General features: G+C 36.4%; 1 protein-coding gene across 1 annotated transcript; it reads right to left on the bottom strand.

Annotated features, from left to right (window-relative positions):
* Positions 1–1,459: 1,459 nt before the first annotated feature.
* MOB1A (MOB kinase activator 1A) lies at positions 1,460–20,469 on the bottom strand. The gene is made up of 6 exons (XM_028515605.2): positions 20,205–20,469; positions 16,290–16,456; positions 12,821–12,914; positions 10,977–11,110; positions 6,694–6,857; positions 1,460–5,014 (listed from the first exon to the last, which is right to left on the bottom strand). The coding sequence occupies exons 1-6, from the start codon at positions 20,216–20,218 to the stop codon at positions 4,937–4,939; spliced, it is 651 nt and encodes a 216-aa protein (XP_028371406.1). The 5' UTR covers positions 20,219–20,469; the 3' UTR covers positions 1,460–4,936.
* Positions 20,470–21,151: the final 682 nt, after the last annotated feature.

Consider the following 21,151-nt stretch of genomic DNA (forward strand, 5'->3'; position numbering starts at 1 on the left):
TTAACTGCAGCACTTTTATAGAACCTCCTAGCATTCTTAAACACACAGAATTTTTAAAAATGCAACTTCGAGGAACAGACCTACCTCACTATGAACTATTTGAAGTCTGAGCTTTCATTACCCTGAAAAAGTCCTAACATACATCTCAATTGCCAACCTCTTCCCCAGGTTGCTGTATTAAATGAGCCTATGAAAGAACTCCCTAAAACAGGTAAGTTGCTTTAAGGAAGGGATATTCAAAGTGCTAGTCAGCCATGAAATAAGGAGCTTGACATCAGAATCGGAATCAATAATCTACTTCCTTCATTTAGCAAACATGCTACAAAAAAATGTCAGTAAAACTGAACAGTGTGCTTGGATACTTACATTCTGGTGAAAACCCCTTATCTTTTCACAGAACAGTAACAAAAAGCTCACAGAGCAGCAGTAGTCCAAGCTTTTGGACCATCCAGATCTTTTAAACAATTTTGCTGTAAACTCTGAACCCTTAAGTAAAACCCAGAAACTTTTCCCCGGTCTCTCTTGTAGCCAGGACTAAAGTATGTGATCTAGGAACTGTCAATCAAAGGCATCTGTGTCAGTTTTTGATTAGGAAGACACACAAAAAGAAGATACTAGGTAAAATCCTTCATTCCGGTCAGGACTCACACATGTAGCTTTTGGGAGATGCCACAGACTGACATCTAGTGGTCAGCCGTAGGGGATGCAGGCTGTAGTGTCCATACTAAGCCAGACAGCAACCTGTTAGAGGAGGCCCAAGACATGGTTTAGGACATCATTTCTGGTTGTGAAGCTTTGAAGCCTGACTCTGGCCCTTCCAAAGATTATTTGGGTTACTCTACTACTCATTTATAAAGTTTGAAATAATGTTCAAATTTAGCCATTAGACACCCATACAAACTTAATTTTTTGTGGTTAATTTTAGGACTAATAAAAAAGAACTATCCCCCAAAATCCAACTGACTGTAGCTTACATTCAGTTGTAAGATTGCCTTTAAGATGTAACATTCGTCTTAAGGGCAATGAGTGTTAACCCCTATTATTTAGCCACACTAAGTTTTTAATTTTAACTTCACTCAATAAAGGTCAAAACAATTCTAGCACTGCTATTTTGAATAGACCTAAAATCAGTTCTAATATTTCTCCAATAATGAAAACTGACTCTCTGGGGAGAGGGGGGTTGTCTTTCAGATGATGTTGAGTACTAAGTTCCAACGTCAGAAAATCAAGGAGTCCGGTCTCTCCTCTTCCCTTTTCTCAATCTCACAGCCAGGAAAGTACAAGGGGTCAAGAGCTTGGAGACCAATTTTTTCAAGAGCTTGGGTTTTAGCCACTGTACCCTTTCTTCTAAAATTAAGAAAACATTTTAACTACTAAATGATAAGACAACCTTGTACAGAAGCTGCAAAATTATCAAGTTTCACAAATAACATATTCAGACACATACTTTAGTCATTTCTTTCAATATATTTTATTCTGATGAAGTTACAAAAGTAGATACAAAATACCTTTTTGTAAAGTACAGTTAACTGACTTAGAAAAATAGATAAAGCCCCTAAAGGTTTAAAAATACAATATAAATTTTCATGTAAAGAACATTTAAAAATATTTTAGATGGTAACCAAGACTAACTTATGCAAGCTATTTTTCTATGTGGACCAAACACAGAATGTTCTATAATCTATAGCACACCGGCAATCCATTTGGATTTACAGAATACTTGTTTGGAACAGAATCTGATGAGAGAAAACCCAAGTGAATTTCAATGCAGTTGCTTCAATAAAATTACTGCTATCATATATAATATCCCCCCAAAGTCTTTTGCAGTCTGAAATAGCAAAATAATGCAAAAACATAGGAGACTGAGGGACTTACTATTTTCCCAGAATTCTACAATACTAAATCCACTTAACAAGCAGGCGTCAGGAGGAAGTAATGTCCCTGTGGAAGGCGCTCAGTGTGATGGCCCAGCCAGCATTTTTTAGCTGCAGACAAGAGGCAGCCTCCTCTAACCAGGCAGGCATAACACCAGTGCCATGACTGGGGCTGCTTGGAAACAAATTTCTAGGACTTACATTCTTTGGGCCTGGTTTATTTATGTTTCTGAGGTAATAATGTTAAGTTTAGAGGCTCCACTTCTAGCATAACCTCACCGCTCAGAGAAAAGGCCAACAGTATAATCAGGAAACTGCAGCAATAATTGCAAAGGTTAAAATCTCCACCGGACTGCTCCTCTGGCCTCACAATACTAGGCAGTTTCCTTTTGTTGTTATCAGAGTCATGTGACTACTGATTTGCATTTCTTGAGCAAGGAGCAACGTGAGCTAGAGCTCTCCAAGTCTATGAAAGAAAATACTGTGTTAGCTTGTGGCCCTCCAAAATCACTTTATCACTCTGGAAAAGAATAAAGGATACATTTGGCTGTCATTACAAAAACTAGTATGCACATCACTGTCCAAAAGTCTTTTTAAAGGCCTGGAAATAGAAGCACCAAAGGATTAACTGCATAATTTACAAAGCACTCTCCACCCCACTGTTATCAGGCAGGAGGAGCAGAGCAGACACTGAGAGATGACTAGCGATGAGGAGGGTCAGGGGAGGGCACGTGGTCAAACAGGCAAACCTCAGGCACAGGGAGATACATCAAGAGAGGAGTCAAAGACAAGCTGATTTCTTCCAACTCTCATCAGAAGCTGGCCCTCAAGTCAGGAAGGGGCCAGCCTCGCCCCATTCCTCCAGCTCTCCTGCCTTCGCCTCTGTGGCCTTGGATGTAAACAAATAATGCTAACACTGAAGTTCAGATGCATTGTTGGTTAAGCCAGATTAGCATGGGAACCTGGCAATGTTTTTATTTTTTAAAAAAGGACATTCTGAGTCTCAAATTACAAATAATTTTGTGTCATTAGTAAGCTCCCTTTATACTATTCTAACGTGACCTATCTTTGGTTCATTTGGGGCTGGGTCATAAAGAGAGGGAGGATTTCTATCACTGAAAATAAATGGAGAAAAGTGAGAACCCTTTTGTTTGAGAATATTAGAGATGATAATGAAAGCACAACCCTGGTTGAGAAATCTAATTTCATTCTTTGCAGGCTTAATTAAAGCCAACGAGAGAGGAAGTAACATTCTCGGTAGCATCTAGAAACCCTGCTTTCTTGTTCATAAATGATCAACATAAACATACAGACCACCTGACAGGGACCTTTGAATAAAATTAAAACATGGATTGTGAAATGTCTTATAGAGGGCTTTTCTCTTTTTTTTGTAAGTGATTATCCCACTTTTTAATTCCTGAAATGAGGTATGATTTCAGCCTAATAAGATGAAATGTTTTGTTTCCTTTAAAATTCTGTATATATTTGATAATTTACTGAAACTGAGTTATTACAAAAGTGGCATTTCTAAGGAACTCTCTCCTTCATACTCTAGTCTGGAATAATAAAAATAAACAACAAAAACTCTATCAAAACTAACTTTTGCCGAATCTATCAAGACACTGGTGACTACTTTGCAAAAGTTACAACTCTGAAACAGGATGATGCCAGTCCGGCAAGTCTTTAGTGTGCCTGTGCCTCAATCTATTCAAACAGTCAGTGTTTGCTAAGTCCTATAAACCTGATAAAAATCAGACCTGTTCCTCGTTAACAGGGAAGATTCTTTATATCTGATTAGAAATAGAATAATTTCAAGTTTTGATAAAAAAAAAATTAACACAGGATAAAACCCCTATGGGGGCTCAATTCATCCTTTGATATTAACAGAATTAATTTTTTTTACTTATTCCTCCCATGTTGTCTCATTAAACATGTGCGTGCACACACACACACACACACACACACACGAACAGGAAACACACTAAACCTTAAGCTGTGTTATAATATGTGTATACATTTCAAGGGTTTTTAATTGTAGTTTTCCTTAAGTTTAATCCTTATTGGGATAAAGTTGGTACATTTCTATAGTACTCTTCACTAAGTCTCAAGCCACAATAAAAACATACAGAAGTAATTATTTCAAAAAGGAAACTCCAAACAAAGCAATGGAGTACTTTTTTCCACTCTCCTAGCCAGATTTCCAATGCCTCTAAAAGACAACGTGAAAGAAATTAGTGGTTTGAGACTTAAATTTGTCATAATTTTTTGGAAGTTTTTATTCAGCCAAAAGGCACACATTCAAATTAATCTGAATGTTTTTTAAAAAAATCTACAAGACCACTCTTAGATGCTTTAAAAAAATTATTTCTGATACATACTCCTAAACATTTAGATAGGTTCATGTGAACAAAATCCCCAACACAGATTAAAATATAGTCATTTTAGAAATAACTGTGGTTACTCCCATACATGTCATAACAATTTAAATCACAATCATGGACTTTGAAAAAATATACGTATTTGCATTATCTATAAAAACACCAGTATACAACTTCAAACTACAATGTTATCCAAAGGGACACAAATGTTCTAAATCTTAAGGAAACTTGAAAATACCTCTTCTATTTGTAAAATAAAAGCAGAATAAAACTGATCTGAGTTTTGAGGAAGTTTTTTGTGGAAACTTGCTAATAAATTATTGGTGGAAATTCTTAGTATCCATTATGCTGTAACCTGAAACAGACTAAATCATTTTCTTTAGTAAAATAATAATAAGTAAACAGATAAACTACAGATTAATCATCACATATTAACACCAAGTGTGACTCAGTGACAGTAACAAGAGTGGTTACACAGTGCCTCAGATTTGGCTGTGTCCTGAATTTCTCACTCTGAACATATTAGGCCAACCTACCTTTGGGACAATTTTATCAGTAGACACAGACAACAGGTCTTTTAATCATGTTTTCGTCAAGTCTGTATCACTAGTCTCTAATAGATAGCAATGAGATAGCTCTAGCAGGAGATGAAGCAAGAGGGTAACTGTGCTCTAGAAGAAACATTTATCTGTCTTTTGATCCAAGCTTTTCAATTAATTCCTGAAGAGGTGCCAACTCACGCCTATCAATCAGATTAAACTCCTAAAAAGAGAAGAAAAATACAATTTTAAAATAGATCTAAAAGTAAAACTATGTAAATGTTATCATTCAAAGAAGATATTCCCAACCCTAAGTTTTTTGAAATCCAAAAGAATGATGAAATGGTCTCTGTGAACATTTTAAAATGAAATCATTTCTTACTCCCTTTTAAAATATAGGGGACTTACAAAATAAGCAACTGTACAAACAGCATGATGTTCACTGTGTAAAACATTAAAATCAAAACTGAGTATGCCTGCATTTACACAGAAATTATCTGAAAACTGTACACCGACCCTCTGGCAGTAGCTACCTCTGGGGCAACAGAACTTTCCTTTTCACGAATCTGCAGCTATAGCTGCACTGTAGGTATGTGCCAGCAACACTCTCAGAAGGAAAACAGACAAGAGTGCACAGGACAACCTCCTCCGTGTAACTGACAGAACTGTAATACTCAGTATCTACTGTAAAGGTGATGGTTTTTCCACAAAAAAGAATATATAGACATATTTATAGTTTGCATATACTGGGTTAGCCAAAAAATCCATTATGTTTTTCTGTATAATGGCTCTAGTAGCCCTCAGTTGTCTTTAACTTCATTTGGAACAGTTGTTAGATTGTATTGTGACAGGTTGTATTATATCAGGGTACATTAAAAAACAAAATTGGTGAATTTTTATGTAGCCATTTAAATATCGAAGATGGAAGAAGATACACATTTTCAGTATATCATCCTTTATTTTTTCAAGAAAGGTAAAAATGCAACTGAAACGCAAGAAAAGATTTGTGCAGTGTATGGAAAAGGTGCTGTGACTGATCCAACACGTCAAAAGAGTAGTTTGCGAAGTTTCTTGGTACTGTTGACATTTTGGCCAAATAATTCTTTGCTGTGGGCTGTCTTATGCACTGGAATATTAGTTTAGCAGCACCCCTGGCCTCTACCCACTAGTAGCCAACAGCAAAAGATAGCCAACATACTAAAAATATCCCAGTCAATAGTTATTGGTGAAAATGAAAAATATGTCTTTTATTTTACAGAATAAGCATAACAGACTTTTTGGCCAACCCAACAGAATTATATATCTATAAAATGAGGCTAAAGAAGCACCAATTCTTGATATCCTTTTCAAACAATGTGAATTCTAGTGATATTTAAAAAGTTTCAATTCCAACTAAGAGCCCATAAGGAAATGAGCTACATCTCTGAAGGCAGTAGGCTTTTTTAAAGTTTCTAGCGGCTGACTTCATAAAATTTGGCCTTAGGGGGAACTTTTGAAAACTGAATCCAAGACAACAGGTAAACAAGTTCTTCCAAAAGTTTCTTTTCCAGGCATGAATATCTCATGAAACAATCCAACCTCAGATACTTTTCATAGTGTCCCTTCACTCAGCAGTGGCGGAACAGAAGGGTATGGACAAGCTCATCTGAATTTCTGGTGCTCTGGCATATCCTAGAGCCAGAGACCTGGGCAGTCAGAGGCAGAAAGCCCAAAATGGAGGTAATGCTTTCTATGCTACTATGTACATCAGTGACATAAACAATGTGGCAAAGAGAAAAGAGAACACTGCTTAAACTTAGCTTTACATCTATAAATAAGACTCTATAAATTGCTCTTTATTAAAGTTACCAAGCCAAGTATGTCCAAGTCAAAGAACACAGAAATCAACATGGTTTAACTTACCTGAACAAAGAAAATAAAGTGCTTAAAAGAGGTGTTGAGGTGGGCCTCCTCTTGCAGCTGCATCACGGAATCAAAGTGCTGGTGATAAATGTGGGCATACACCCTGAACAGACGCTTCAGAATGGTCTTTGCCACAGACATAAAGTTTTTGGGAAATGGGACACCTGTAACATAAATATATAATGGCAAATATACGTATATATTCATTAGTCTTCATCTAATTGAACAGCGGAAAGTTTAGATAAAGCCATGAGCAACTCCAACAAAACCACACATTCACAAATACAAGTCTATTGCCACGTATTTTTTAAAAGACAAGGGAAAAAAGAATCCCAAACCTGTATATAAGAGATATATTCACATACCACACTTTTTCTGACTGCCTTAGAATAGCAGGCACAGGTATCAGAAGTTATATATATAAGATGCTACTGAATCAAGGTTAAAGTACAACTAATTTTAGTTGTTTAATATTGAAGAGTTTCTTCCTAAGATTAAATGCAAGAATAAGCATTTTGACAATAAACAGAAAATTTTTACTTTGTGTAATCTGTAACTCTAAAAAAAAATATTTTACACACTCAACTAGGACTGGAAACTCTCCTAACCAAAAGAAAAAAAAGCATTCTTCACTTCGAATCATTGTAATCTACTGTTTATAAATTTTTTTATCTTCTGAATTACTCTGAAAAGACAGTTTTCTTAAACAAGAAGTTACAAACTTTTTATTTTTTAAAGTGCTATTTTCATTTTTCTGTAGTTTAAGAAGGGGACAGACTTCTTAAAAAAGGGAGGAAGAGCATCTCCCTCTTTTTCAAAGAAAATAAACACCTTCTGAGAAAGAAGTGGGTCTGGTAATGTCTCTCCGAGCACTGCAGGTAGGGATGCAACTGGCTACTTCCTGAGAACTTTGGTTGACAAGACCAAAGTCTCTTAGAAGGTAGGGAAAGGAGAAAAACAATACAACTGGCACTAAGTACGGTAAATAAACACATAAGAATGTATCTGCTTCCAAAATAACCTACATTAGTGCCCTTAAAGGTTTGTTCTAGAACATTACTCTTAAAACATTTTCTTTCTTTAATCTTTCAGAGGACAAAAGCTAAAACACTTTCTCTTTTCCTACATTTTACTTCTCAGTCCTTCATAGCTTGAAATTTAGTATATTTTGCTTTCATAAACTGAAACTGGTATTTGTGGGGCATCCCCTCCTCCCCAGTCCTGGTTAACAATTTGCTCTTTTAAAAAATTATTCTGGAGCTCATGGGCATGTTTTTGTGAAATGAGGCTTTTATTTGTGTAGTGAAAAGATGGATTGTTATTTCAAACTCCTTTTCTCTCAGAATTTACAAATTGGCATCTTGCTAATAAAAGGAAGAATAATAACTTGGATATCTAGTTTAAAAATGAACAATACATTTCATCTAATTGGCATAAGTAAGATGTAGATAACAGCTTAATGAGAGCAGAAAGAATTCTAGAACATCAGAATAAAGCACTGACGAATGGGAAACTGAGAAAAGAGAATTAAGTCAAAAGTATTCTGTATCTTTCATAAGAGAAAAAACTTCAATGAATAAAGAAATATAACTTGTTTTAACCTAAGGACCTTCCCAGCTGAATTTAACAGAAAATTCAATCATGGTAAATATACAACAAAACTATGAAAAAGGAAATAAAATGCTTAATAATAGAATGAAAAAACTGACCAACAGCAAACAGACCAAGTGTAACATGATACAATTTTTTCCCCTGAAAAATAAATCTTTAATTAGACTTCAAAAAAGAAATCTGCTATGGTCTGAATATTTATATTAGCAACTCGAGTGTCCCCCCCCCCCCTCCTCGCCACCCCGCCAAATCCATAGGTTGATGTCCTAAGCCCCTGTATGGTGTCATTAGTGGGTGGAGCTTTTCGGAGGTGACTAGGTCACCAGGCAGACCACTCATGAATGGGATTAATGCTTTTATAAAAAGAGGTCTCAGAGGGCTACCTTTCCATTATGTGAGGACTAGGTAAGAGGCTGGCCAGCAGCCCAGCAGTGAACCTTCCTCAGAACCCAAACATGCTGGCACCCGGATCACAGATTTGCACCCTTTAGAACCTTGAGAAATTATGTTCTCATGTTTATATGCCATCCATTCTGGTATTTTTGTTACAGCAGCCCAAACAGACAAGACAGAATCCAACAATATGTTGTTCATAAGACACCCTTACACTAAAACTGGCAAGGATCAATCCCATCAATAAATACCAATTCCAAAATCTTATTCAAAATATCAGCAAATAAAAAATACTCTTCCAGGAGAACAGAAAAAAAATGGAGAAAACCTTATGGCTATCAACAACACATACTGGAAAAGCATCTGATAAAACTCTACAACCATACACCTGACAAAAAACTTGACACACCTCTAACCAAATGCAAGATTCCTTCTTAATGCTAAATACTAAAGCACTCATAAAAGGAAAACGAGAGAAGGATGTCTGCCATTATCACCATTAGTCAGCACTGTTCTGGAAGTATTAGTTGGTAAGTACAATTAGGTAAGAGTTACACAAGAAGTACATTAGCAGAAAGACGCAAAATTACTGTTATCTTAATGTAATAGAAATGCATATTTTAGCCCTGGCTGGCGTAGCTCAGTGGATTGAGTGCTGGCTGCGAACCAAAGCATCGCAGGTTCGATTCCCAGTCAGGGCACATGCCTGGGTTGCAGGCCACAGCCCCCAGCAACTGCACACTGATGTTTCTCTCTCTTTCTCTCTCCCTTCCCGCTCTAAAAAATAAAAATAAAAATAAAAATTTAAAAAAATCTTAAAAAAATTTTTTAAAAACCTATAAAAAATGCGTATTTTAAAAATGCAAGAAAACCAACCAAAAACAAGAGAAACATTCAAAATCTGATGGTCAATCATAAAATTTATATAAAAACCAGCAGCTTTTCTATATATTAAACACTAACCAGTTGGAAACCAAGTATCCACAAAAAAAACATTAAATGCATAGGAATAAACTTAAGAAACTTGAAGGATTAGCAAGAAGTATAGAGTTTTACAAGAGGAAATAACAAGAGACGTGAAAAAATGAAGAAATATACTTTGATTTTGCATAGGCAAATTCATAATTGTCGAGAGAACAAGAATCCCTATATTAATCAACAAACTGAATGAAACTGTAATAAAAATCTCACAAAGATTTGGGTTTTCTTTTTTAACCTTGAACAAATAATTCTAAGTTCTTTGGAAGAACAAATATCCCAAAATAGTCATGAATATTCTGAAAAAGAAGAGCAAGGAAGAGAGCCCTACAAGATGCTCACAGATATGTGGCCATGGTTCATTAACACAGTGTGGAATTCTGGTGGGCACAGATAGAGATTAAAAGACTCCAAAATATGTGGCAAACTTGATAATCAGGGGAGAAAACACACACACATTTGATAAATAGCACTGGACACACTGACTAGCATTTATAATTGGGAAAAAAGAAAAGGAAATAGTGAGAAAAAAATTCCAGACACAACAAAGATTTAAATGTGAAAACAAAAACACAAAACTACTCATTGAAAACACAAATATTTTAATAACAGTGAAGTAGGGAAAACCTTTCCAATTGATTAAAATCCACATGTAAAGCCCTGGCTGGTGTAGCTCACTGGACCGAGCACAGGCCTGAGAACCAAAGGCTCACCAGTTCAGTTCCCAGTCAGGGCACATGCCTGGGTTGCAGGCCAGGTCCCCAGTAGGGGGCATGCAAGAGACAACCACACATTTATGTTTCTCTCCTTCTCTTTCTCTTTCCCTTATTCTCTCTAAAATCCAGATATCATTAAAGAAAAATTAATAAGACAAAATAAGAAAGTTATACATATAACAGCAAAAACACTTCATGAATACAGTAAGACAAAAGGCAACCTGGGGAAAAATACATACATTTATGGTAACAAGTTAATATCCTTAACATACAAAGGAATGAGGAAAGGATAGAAAAAGAAATTACACAATGATCAGTAAAACAATAAAATGCTCAATTACATCAATATCTTAAAAATGTAGCTTAAAACAACTTACCCAAATTATAAAAATTTAAAAATGATTAACTATCAATATTAGTAAAGAAACACGGGCAGACACAAACATGTCTGGAAGGAGTATACATTTATAATTCTTTTAGAGAGAAATGTGGTAGTCCCTTTTACATTTTTTTTAAAGTAATGGAGTGTTAAAAAGCACACATTTATCATTTAAAAAGAAAAATAGTTCTACAACATTAACTCACCAATCTTAGAAGGAAAAAGAGTTTCATCATCAAGTTGATCTTGAACCCAAGTCATCAAGTAGTCAATGTATTTTGGTGCAGAACATTTGATTGGCTTTTTAATATTAGTACCATCTGCCCAATGATATTCATATCTGAAGAAAAAAAGGTATTACTGATAAAGTTTTCACATTAACAAATGTGTAAATTATAATCAAAGTAGGTTTACACTTTGTCAAGAAATTATAGATATCTTAAAAAAAAAAAAAAAAAAAAAGATTTATTTATTTATTTATTTTTAGAGAGAGGGGAAGGAAGAGAGGGAAACATTAATGTGTGGTTGTCTCTCCGGTGACCCCTGCTGGGGACCTGGCCCTCCACTCAGGCATGTGCCCTGACTGGGAATCAAACTGGCCACACTTTCATTTGCAGGACAGCACTCATCTACCGAGCCATATACCAGCTAAGGCAGAAGTTATATATATCTTTAGTAAGTCACCTAAATTTATACTGAAGATTACTGAGAGTTTACTATAGAATTATTCTGAAATGTGATGGCTATGACTGAAAGAAAAGGAGTAGATAATATGGCAGCTGGCAGTGCCACAATATAGAACAGCCCTGGGAAAAATAAAAGAATTTCATTCCTGTCTGTTAGGCAGAGGGCACTGAGGACTGGGGAAGGAGCTGATGAATCACCACATTCTGAGATCCTTGGCCACAGGTTATCACCAACAGGTCAAGATTATAAAACCCTGTTTCTTGGAGAGTGTGTTAAAGAAGCATCCTTGAGCATGCATTTTTTTGCACCCTCACCTTTGCAGAGCTAGAATGATTAACAAGGCTTACACAAAATTTCACTGTGTCAAGCATTTAAGCCATAAATTTAATTTTCCTATTTATTTAAATTTATTTTAAGGAAGCTTGAGAACTAAAATTTAAAACAACACAAAATCAAAACATTCCTCCTAAAATACTGTAATAAAAATATGACTGCACTCATGGGGGACCTGTTTATCCTTTATACCTGTAGCAAATTTAGAAAAGATAATTTTTTCCGAAGAGATAAATAAATATCTTGATACCATCTATCACCACATAAAATCAGTTACTATAGTGAAAAGACTGGAAGGAAACACCTAAATCATACACCATCGCACCTTGAAACATTATGAGTAACAAAGAGTTCCATCTCTTTCTCAATATTTCTTGCAATTTATTATAAGTTTTTAAAATCTAGCATCTTTAAGCCAGATAACTAAAGCAGCACAATTTGGAAGTAATTAACACCAAATAAGCACAAGAAAAAAGAATCAAATATGAAAGAGTCAACTAAAAACTTGATTTTGCCTTGGCTGGTGTTGCTTAGTGGACTGAGCATCAGCCTGCGAACCAAAGAGTTGAAGGTTCAATTCCCAGTCAGAGCACATGCCTGGGCTACGGGCCAGGTCCCCAGTAGGGGGCACACGAGAGGCAACCACACATTGATGTTTCTCTTCCTTCTCCCTCCCTTCTTCTCTCTTGAAAAATAAATAAAATCTAAACAAACAAACAAACTTGATTTCAATAAATTAATTTAAAAACCAGAAACAGAACCATGTTAATAAAATTCTAATCTTTTCTTATTATTCCTCTAATTCAACATTCACCTTACTATAATGCAATTATAAAATCAAACACTAAGTACCAAATAGCAAAATATTTAATAATAACTAAAAGCTTATAGGTATTTAAGAACTCATAAAAATGAACTGCTTTAACACAAGCAGACAAGAAAAACAAAAAAGTATTATTTAATTTCTATCAATTAATGATTAGCTTTATTTAGTAATCCACACACCTATATAAAAAGGGGTAATATGTACCTTGGACCTGCAGACATGACTGGACAGCTTGCTTCAGTGCAGAATTCTGTGATAGTTCCATATAACATGTTGATTTGGTTGAAGAAATCCACAGCTGGCAAGATAATAGCAGATTTGTGTTAAAAAATATATGTAAACACAACAAAATATCAGACCTCTCAGTTGAAAAAAGTAGACAATGTGCTCCAATTCTTGGGAAATTCAACAATCCAGGACATTGTAAATTCTCTTTATAAGTTGTCACATCCAAGTAAACTTTAATATACATTCATTTTTGATGTACTGAGCTTTTAACCAGCATATGACAGAAAAAAAAAATCAGGCACAATTCCAACTTAATGGTGACTGTTAATTAGGTCATTAGCATACACAATTTGATTACATCCAAGGGAATAAAAAAAGTCATAGCTTCTATTCATGTGGACCAGACAATATCATTTATTAGAAAAGTGTTGTAGAGCATACTGTGAGGCAGAAGGTACATTAGCTGTTATTAACTAGCATTAAAAAAATCTAGTTTATCATTAAAAAAATTGAGGCTATGCATATTGAGGAAAAAGACATGGGAATGTCTCTTGACCTGGATTCTCCAGCTAACAGAAAGGTGAAATTACAAGAAATGAATAATACAACATATAAGAAGGTAGTTATACAAAGGCCAACACCTAAGTGCAAGAGTTCAGAGCAAGAGCAACATATTAAACAGGTGAGCTTGTCAGGGAGTACTTTCTAAAGAAGCTTCAGCTAGATCTGCAAAATAATGGAAGAGGAACAGGGTGAGCGCAACAACTTAACTGACTGAAAAATACTCTGTACAAGAACCCCACAGGCCTTAAAACCACACAAGTTTTTAAAAATGTTTTAGTTCCCTGTCTAAAGGAGTACCTAAAAAATCCACTAGGGCTTTTCCAAGTTTCTTGAAAAACATATTAAAGGAACTTTGTACAAAACTCCCTTACTGACAAACCTTCCTCTTAATTAGTCATGTTTCTAAGAAAGCAATACGTAGGCACTCAGTATTCTTTCAAAACAAAGAGTAGGCCCAGATGGTATGCTAGTTTATTGGTCTAAAACAGTGACCTTCAGCCAGTGTGTGCCACAAGAATTTTTAAAACGTGCAATACTTGACTATTTAGTCGAGGCACTGACCTCTTTTCCCTTAGATTATCAAATTAAAAAATGACAACAGCCAACACAACAATAGCCATCTGGTGTGAACCAATCAAAATTATACCAATTCTTTATTTTGTCAGGGAGGCAAAAAATAAATGTTTTTGGTGTGCTGCAGAATTTTAGTAATTAGTTTGTATGCCATGGGATGAAAAGGGTTAAAAAAATCACTGATCTAAAGCAAGCACTCTCCAAACATGCTCCAGGGATTCCCTGTTTCAGGGGGTTCTGTGAGGCTGGAACCACTTAAACTGCCCTTTTCCCTTTCACTCTCTCGGGAAGTGCCCTGGAGTTACCCAGTGGCTCCATGATGTGTGACATTGCCACAGCCTGAAGGCAGAAGCAGACATGAGAATCCAGCTGTCTCCTATTATGCTGGACATTAAATAACATTTGCAAAGATGCAAAAACAATGCCACACTTCTCACTAAAATTTATTTTGAGAAATAGTCACTTTTTATTAAAATATATATTAACATGCAATGGATTTATTACTGTTATTTTTAGATGAATCTAAAAATGAACAATATTTAAAATTTCTAACACTGTAAGTATCACTAGCTATAATCTAAAAAATGAAAAGCTTTTTAGGGTTCTCAATAATTTTTAAAAGATTTTATTTATTTTTAGAGAGATGGGAAGGGAGGAAGAAAGGGAGAGAAACATCAACCAGCTCCTTCTTGCACACCCGCAACCAAGAACTGGAGGCAACAACACAGGTGTGTGAACCAACCCAGTGACCCCTGGGTTCGCAGGCTGGTGCTCAACACACTGAGCAACACCAGCCAGGGCTTGGGTTCTCAATAATTTCTGAAGAATAAGGGGGTCCTGAAACCAAATGGACTGAAAACAGCTCGTCTAGAACACTAAGTCACAGAAAAATCTAAGGCTGAAGAAGGTCAACAAATGCCTTTAAAAGATGATAATGTGAATAAGTTTTTAAAAAGGGGGGATCTTTTCTAATATGTAATATTTCACATGGCTCACATATCAAGAAGAAATATACAGTGAAAAATATCTAAACTCCAACCACTACAAATCCCCCCTCCACAGGTTACTGTATTAATTTTTTTCTGCACCCAGCCCCCTAAGTTTATTTGTCCTGTCTTACACAAAAAGTAATATATTATGCACTTCTGCACTTTTTTTTTCTTAGTGACATGAATAATGGCTTTTTAATGAGTTGAGAAAATAAAATTTTCTTAGTGTGGCTATTGGAAAATTTTAAATTACACTTGTACCTTACTTTTTAAAAAAGATTTTAAAAGATTTTATGTATTTACTTTTAGAGAGAGGTGAAGGAAGGGAGAAGGAGAGGGAGAGAAGCATCTGAGTGCAAGAGATATGTTGATCTGTTGCCTCTTGAATGCCCCCAACTGAGGACCTAAACCACAACCCTAGCAGGTGCTCTGACTGGGAATCGAACCAGCAACCTTTTAGTATATAAGCTGGCGCTCAATCCACTGAGCCATACCAGCTAGGGCTTCTTTTTTTTTAAGATTAAAAAAAAATTTTTTTTATTGGTTTTAGAGAAGGCAGAAGGAAAGGGTGAGAGGAGGGAGTAAGATGAGGAGGGGGACCAAAGCGGGGGGGGGGGGGGGGGGGGAGAAAAACATCAATTTGTTTGTTGTTCCACTTATTTATGCATTCATTGGTTGCTTCTTGTATGTGCCTTGACCTGAGACTGAACCCACAACTTTAGCGTGTATCTGATGATGACAACACTCTAAACAACTGAGCTATTAGGCCAGGGCCAGAAATGTTACATTCTGAACATTCAAATCTCTAGCCTCAGCATATTCTTCTATGCCTTGCCCTCCTCACTTTCTTGAACTCAAGAGTGACTTTCAGCTCATGGTTCCCACCATTTTCTCACAACCTCTCAATTTCCGATGACAACTCTTAAATCACAACAAATAAGTGACTGAAGGTATGACCTGTAGTGGACTTTTCTTTATACGTGGTAGGCAGATTGAGAGTTTCTGGAAGTGGAAGCACAACTATACAGATAGATTCCCTAACAAAGTCATGTTCCATCACAGGTAGATTTTTTGCATTTATCAATCTTTTATTTGACTTTACTCAGCTCCATTTCTCCCCAGAAATTACCCCAAAACACTCATCATTTCTCCTTAGGTCTCTCTGTTCAACCACAAAAGCTATAACCAAGAGCTTAGTGTTTCTTTATAGATAATCTATTATATTACAACCTTTACATACCTGCAAAATAAAATTCATTGTGAGATTTTAGCAAAACCTTCCTATAAACCAGAAAAGTTGAATGTTATTAAAAACTTACTGTTAACGGCAATCCATTCATTGAGATCCTCTCCCTCTGGCAACATAACAGCTTGTCTCAGATTTCCACTTCCTAGAGTTGCTTCTGCATGTTTTAAGAGTTCATACTGATGAGACCCTTCAGGTATATTCTTCTTTGGTTTGAATGTTTTAGAAGAGCGGCTGCTGCTGTTAGAAGAAAAACATAACAATTTTAGGACTAGAAGCAGAATGGCATAATTAATGGCATTAATATAAACTGTTCTGTAAAATAAAATATATTCCCTGAAAAGTGCCAGGATTTTGGGGAGAGGGGGTAATGATCACAATAAAAAGAATGCTTTAAATTTCTTTCCTCACGTAGAAACAGGATTAGCAGCACAATTTCACACATAAGACAATTTAACTATGCCCCATGAAGCAGTCTGGTATAATAAAAGGGTTCTTGAACCAAAAGAAAAACAACAACAACAAACCCCCCCCCCCTAGATTTTAGTCCCTGACCTACCACTATCTCTGTGATCGCTTGAGAAACCTAACCTTCTGGCCTCGATTTCCACCTACACAAAATGGTGCTGGGAGGACAGCAGCCCTTAGGTTCCAATAGCTCAAAAAAAACCCAGCATCTGTATCAAAACATCTAGGATGTCATCAAAGCAAACCACAGCAGAAGTGACACATTTTTTTGAGGTTTTTAGAATGAAAAATAAATGAAAGAGATAACTGGTTATTGGCAAAAAAAAAAAAAAACCCCAAAACTTTATTCCTATCTTTATACGCCATCCATAAGGAAGGTCTTCTTAACATGTCACAAAACCCAGAAACCTTAAATAGATGGACTTCAACCCATAACAATTAAAACTTCAGTAACAGCCCTCACTGGTGTGGCTCAGCGGATTAACTACCAGAACCCCAGTTGGAGGTGCAACAGGCACCCAATTGATGTACCTCTTGCGCATTGATGTTTCTCTCCCTCTTTCTCCTTCCCTTCCTCTCTAAAAGTAAAATAAATCTTAAAAAAGAAAAGAAACCTTCAGTAACAGAGCAAAAAGACATGTAATGAGAAAAGTACTTGCAACACATATTACAAAGGATAAACTGGATAATAACAAGCTTCGAAAATCTGTTAAGAAAAAAGGGCTAAGGAGATAAATAGGCAATACAGAAGGAAAATACAATGATTAATGAAAATCTGAAAAGCTGTTTAAAGTAAGGTTTATTCTTCCTTAAACTGAGTGTCAAAAGTTAAAACAATTAACATTAAGTGTGGTGAAAATGAAAAGTGTTTCTGGGAGGGCAATATGGCGGTATACATTAACACCGAAATGCTCCTCCATCTACCCCTTCTGAGTATCTCTCTTAGATACAGGTAAGGATGTGTTTTCCAAATTTTTTAAAAACTCTTTATTTAGGAGGACAGTTTTATTTTTATGACTTCAGTATCATTACTAACATGGTTTACCTTACAAAGTATTATCTCTTCTTTTTTTAATGGGAATGCATTTCTGTCATAACATTCTGAATTTTTTATTTTTTTTTCAAATTTTAATTGTTGTTATAGTTTTCTGCCTTTAACTCCCATCCCAGCCCACCCCCCATCCAAGATTATTTTTAATAATGAAAAATCTAGAAACGATCCTAAGGCTTATTAAAAGAATGATTAAATAAACTATGATATATCCACAAACCATGGAGTATTGTAGTTAAGATGAACAAGGTACAAGAACAGATAGAGCCACATGTGTTTACATGAAAAGATCTCAAGACATGTTAAAACAAAACCAAATGGACAGCAGGAGCTCATTTTTGTTTTTTTCTGTTTAACTGTATTTTGTTTATGCTATTACAGTTATAATTTTTCCCCCTTTACCCCACTCCACCCAGTTCCCCCTCCCTCAGGCAATCCCCACACCCCTTGTCCCTGTCTATGGGTCATGCATATATGTTCTTTGGCTACTCTGTTCCCTATGCTTTACATCCCCATGATTATTCTGTAACTACAATTGTACTTCTTAATCCCTTCACCTTTAGGAGCCCATTTTGTAAATACACAAAATATCAGAAAGGATACACATCAAACTGATGCTCGTGATTACTTCTAAGAAGGGGAAAAGAATAAACTGTGGGCTTTTACTTTACCTCAGATATTTGAATTTTAAATAAGACTGATTAAAAAGTAAAATCAAATATGGACAGTTTTCGACATGGTAAATACCTCTATTTAAATGAGAAGTACTAAATAACAAAGAATGGCCTTTTACAGATAGAAAAGTGTGAATGACAGGAAGTTAAATATGGAAAAGATGAAATGATGACTCAATATTCAAATGTGATCTTTGTCTAAATTAAGACTTGGGTTCAAATAACACCATCAAGACAGTGAAAACATTCCACAAAATGGGAGAAAATATTTGTAAATCATAGATGTCACAGTGACTTGTATCAGGGATAAAGAATTATTACAACTCAAAAACATAAAGAGAAATAATCCAAATTAAAAATGGCCAAAGGTTGTCAACTATAATTGAAAATGAAATGTTTTAAATGGTCAGAAGATTGAAATAGACATTACTCCAAAAAATACATATATACAAATGGCCAATAAGTATGAGAAAGGATGCTCCACCTTCTTAGTTATTAGGGAAATGCAAATTGACATCACAATGAAAAACTACCATTTTACATCTACTTAGGATGGTTATAATCCAAAAGACAATAAGAGCTAGTGAGAGTGTGGGGAAAATGAAATTCATTCAATGCTGGTGGGAAAGCAAAATGGTCCAGTGCTTTGAAAAAGTGTGGCAGTTCCCTCAAAAGATGAAATATAGTTACCATGTCTTAACTGAGCAATTCCACTCCTAGGTATAATACCCAAGAGGAATGAACACATACATCTAACACAAAAAATCTGTAGTACATACAAGTTCATAGCAGCATTATTCATAAAACCAAAAAGTGGAAACTCAAATATCCACCAACAAAACAAAGTTCAGAAGAAATACACAGCCTCTCACATTTACGTTCAAAGACCAACTAAACAACTTGCATACACAAACCACTAAATAAACATTAACTCATAAAAAAGACTTGAAGCACGGGGAGATTGTTCTAGTAAAATAGACATTTCCAATTAAAACATAAATCATACAGATTTTTTGACATGGTAATCATACTTTGGAGCCTACACCCTAAAAAAAAAAAAATCAAAAGGAGCGGAAAAGCGATATGGACAAAGATATTCTCAGTAGCACTAATTTACAAGTAGCGAAAGAATTTAGATTTCTCACAATAAGGAACCAGGTAGATTAACTCTAGTTATGAAACACTGTAATTTTAAAGTGTAATAAAAATGTCAAGTGTGTGGATAATGTCCGTAACTAAAAATGGATATTTATTTAATCACACAACATAGATTTAAGCAGTATACTACGTAGACAGCGCTACCTGAGAATAATAAGGTGCTAGAGCAATGTTTCTCAAACTGCAGCACTCCACGTTTTCCTGCGGCGGCATTTTTCCGCGGGGCTAACAATACTGAGGATAATTAAAACTAGACAAACGGTGGAGTAAAAAGCTAAGTCAGCAGGAATCGCTACAAGGCGGCTCCAGACTGCAGAGAAACTAGGAGCCCCTGGCCTCGCCCCCAGATCGTCCCTGCGCCCTCAGGGGCGTTGGGGCGGAAAGTTTGGACGCGCTACAGGCCTCGGGGCCTTTTCACCCCGTTTCCTTTACATTGACTTCTCGTTCCATTTCCTTTGAATCGACTTTTCACCTCCGTCTACCTCGGCCCACGTCCCATCCTCCCCCGTAGCCGCAAACAGGGGCAAGACAAAAGCCAGCCAATTCAACCCCGGGCCGAGCCTAGCCTCAGCCGTCGGCTCGCCCTTCCCCGCCCTCAGCGAAGAGCCCTGCACCCCTCGGCCCCGTCCGCACTCACAAGAGGAAGCTCATCTTCTATCCTTAGACAGGAGGAAAGGGGCCGCTGGCCCCTGCCACGGTCAGGTTTCGGAGCCCACACGGGATATCCCCTGTGAGGTAGCAAACAGTCCTCAATCCGCCAACAGCGAAAGTACTTGCTGCCGTTGCTCCGAGCTGGGATCAAGCGGCTATAACCCGACTCAAGTAACTGAGCCCACCTGGTCCTCCTCCCCCCCGACCTAGCAGAACCGAAATGCGGAAACAGCAAAATCTCGCGAGAGAAGGCTACGCTTAGCCCTACCCAGCCCCCAGCCTAAGGGTATTCAGCTTGCCCCTTTTCGCCCCACCCTCTTTTACAACTCATCCAATCATCATTGCCCAGGCCAGTACTTCCTTCTCTAGGAGGCAGGGTGGGATTGAGGTTCTAGGCCCCGAGGAGTGTCTGGGCAAGTGTTTTGTCCCAGCGTGTTGCCATAGGTGTACGTTTCCTGGATGTTATCAGACCTCTGTGAAAGCTGCAATTTTAAAAAATTTAATTTGATTTGTAAATTGAGTTATAATTCATATAGCATGAAAGTCACCCTTTTAAAATGTACGCTCCAATGGTGTTTTTCGTATATTCTCAGAACTGTGCAGCTGCCACAACTATTCAATTTTAGAGTATTTTTGTCACCGCAAAAAGAAATCGGTACCCTTTAGCAGTCCTCCCTCTTTTCAACAGCTGGCAGCAACTAGTCTACCTTCTTTTTATATGTATTTGCCTAATCTGGGCATTTGATATAAATGGAATTACATGTAATGTTTCCAAGATTCATTTGTTGTAGCTTATGTCAGCACTTAATCCCTCTTTATAAATGAATATTTCATTGTATGAATATACCTTACTTCGTTTATCCATCCATCTACTTTTGGACATTTCCTTTTCTACTTTTTAACTATGCTGAATAATGTTACTAGGAACATTCC

Source organism: Phyllostomus discolor, chromosome 6 (assembly GCF_004126475.2).
Source record: "Phyllostomus discolor isolate MPI-MPIP mPhyDis1 chromosome 6, mPhyDis1.pri.v3, whole genome shotgun sequence".
Classification (NCBI taxonomy): domain Eukaryota; kingdom Metazoa; phylum Chordata; class Mammalia; order Chiroptera; family Phyllostomidae; genus Phyllostomus; species Phyllostomus discolor.

Coding starts and splice junctions, on each gene's coding strand:
- MOB1A (XM_028515605.2), bottom strand. Junction 12,915..16,289: donor TGAATGGATTGCCGTTAACA/GTAAGTTTTTAA, acceptor TTATCTTGCCAG/CTGTGGATTTCTTCAACCAA. Junction 6,858..10,976: donor TCTTTTTCCTTCTAAGATTG/GTGAGTTAATGT, acceptor TTTATGTTACAG/GTGTCCCATTTCCCAAAAAC.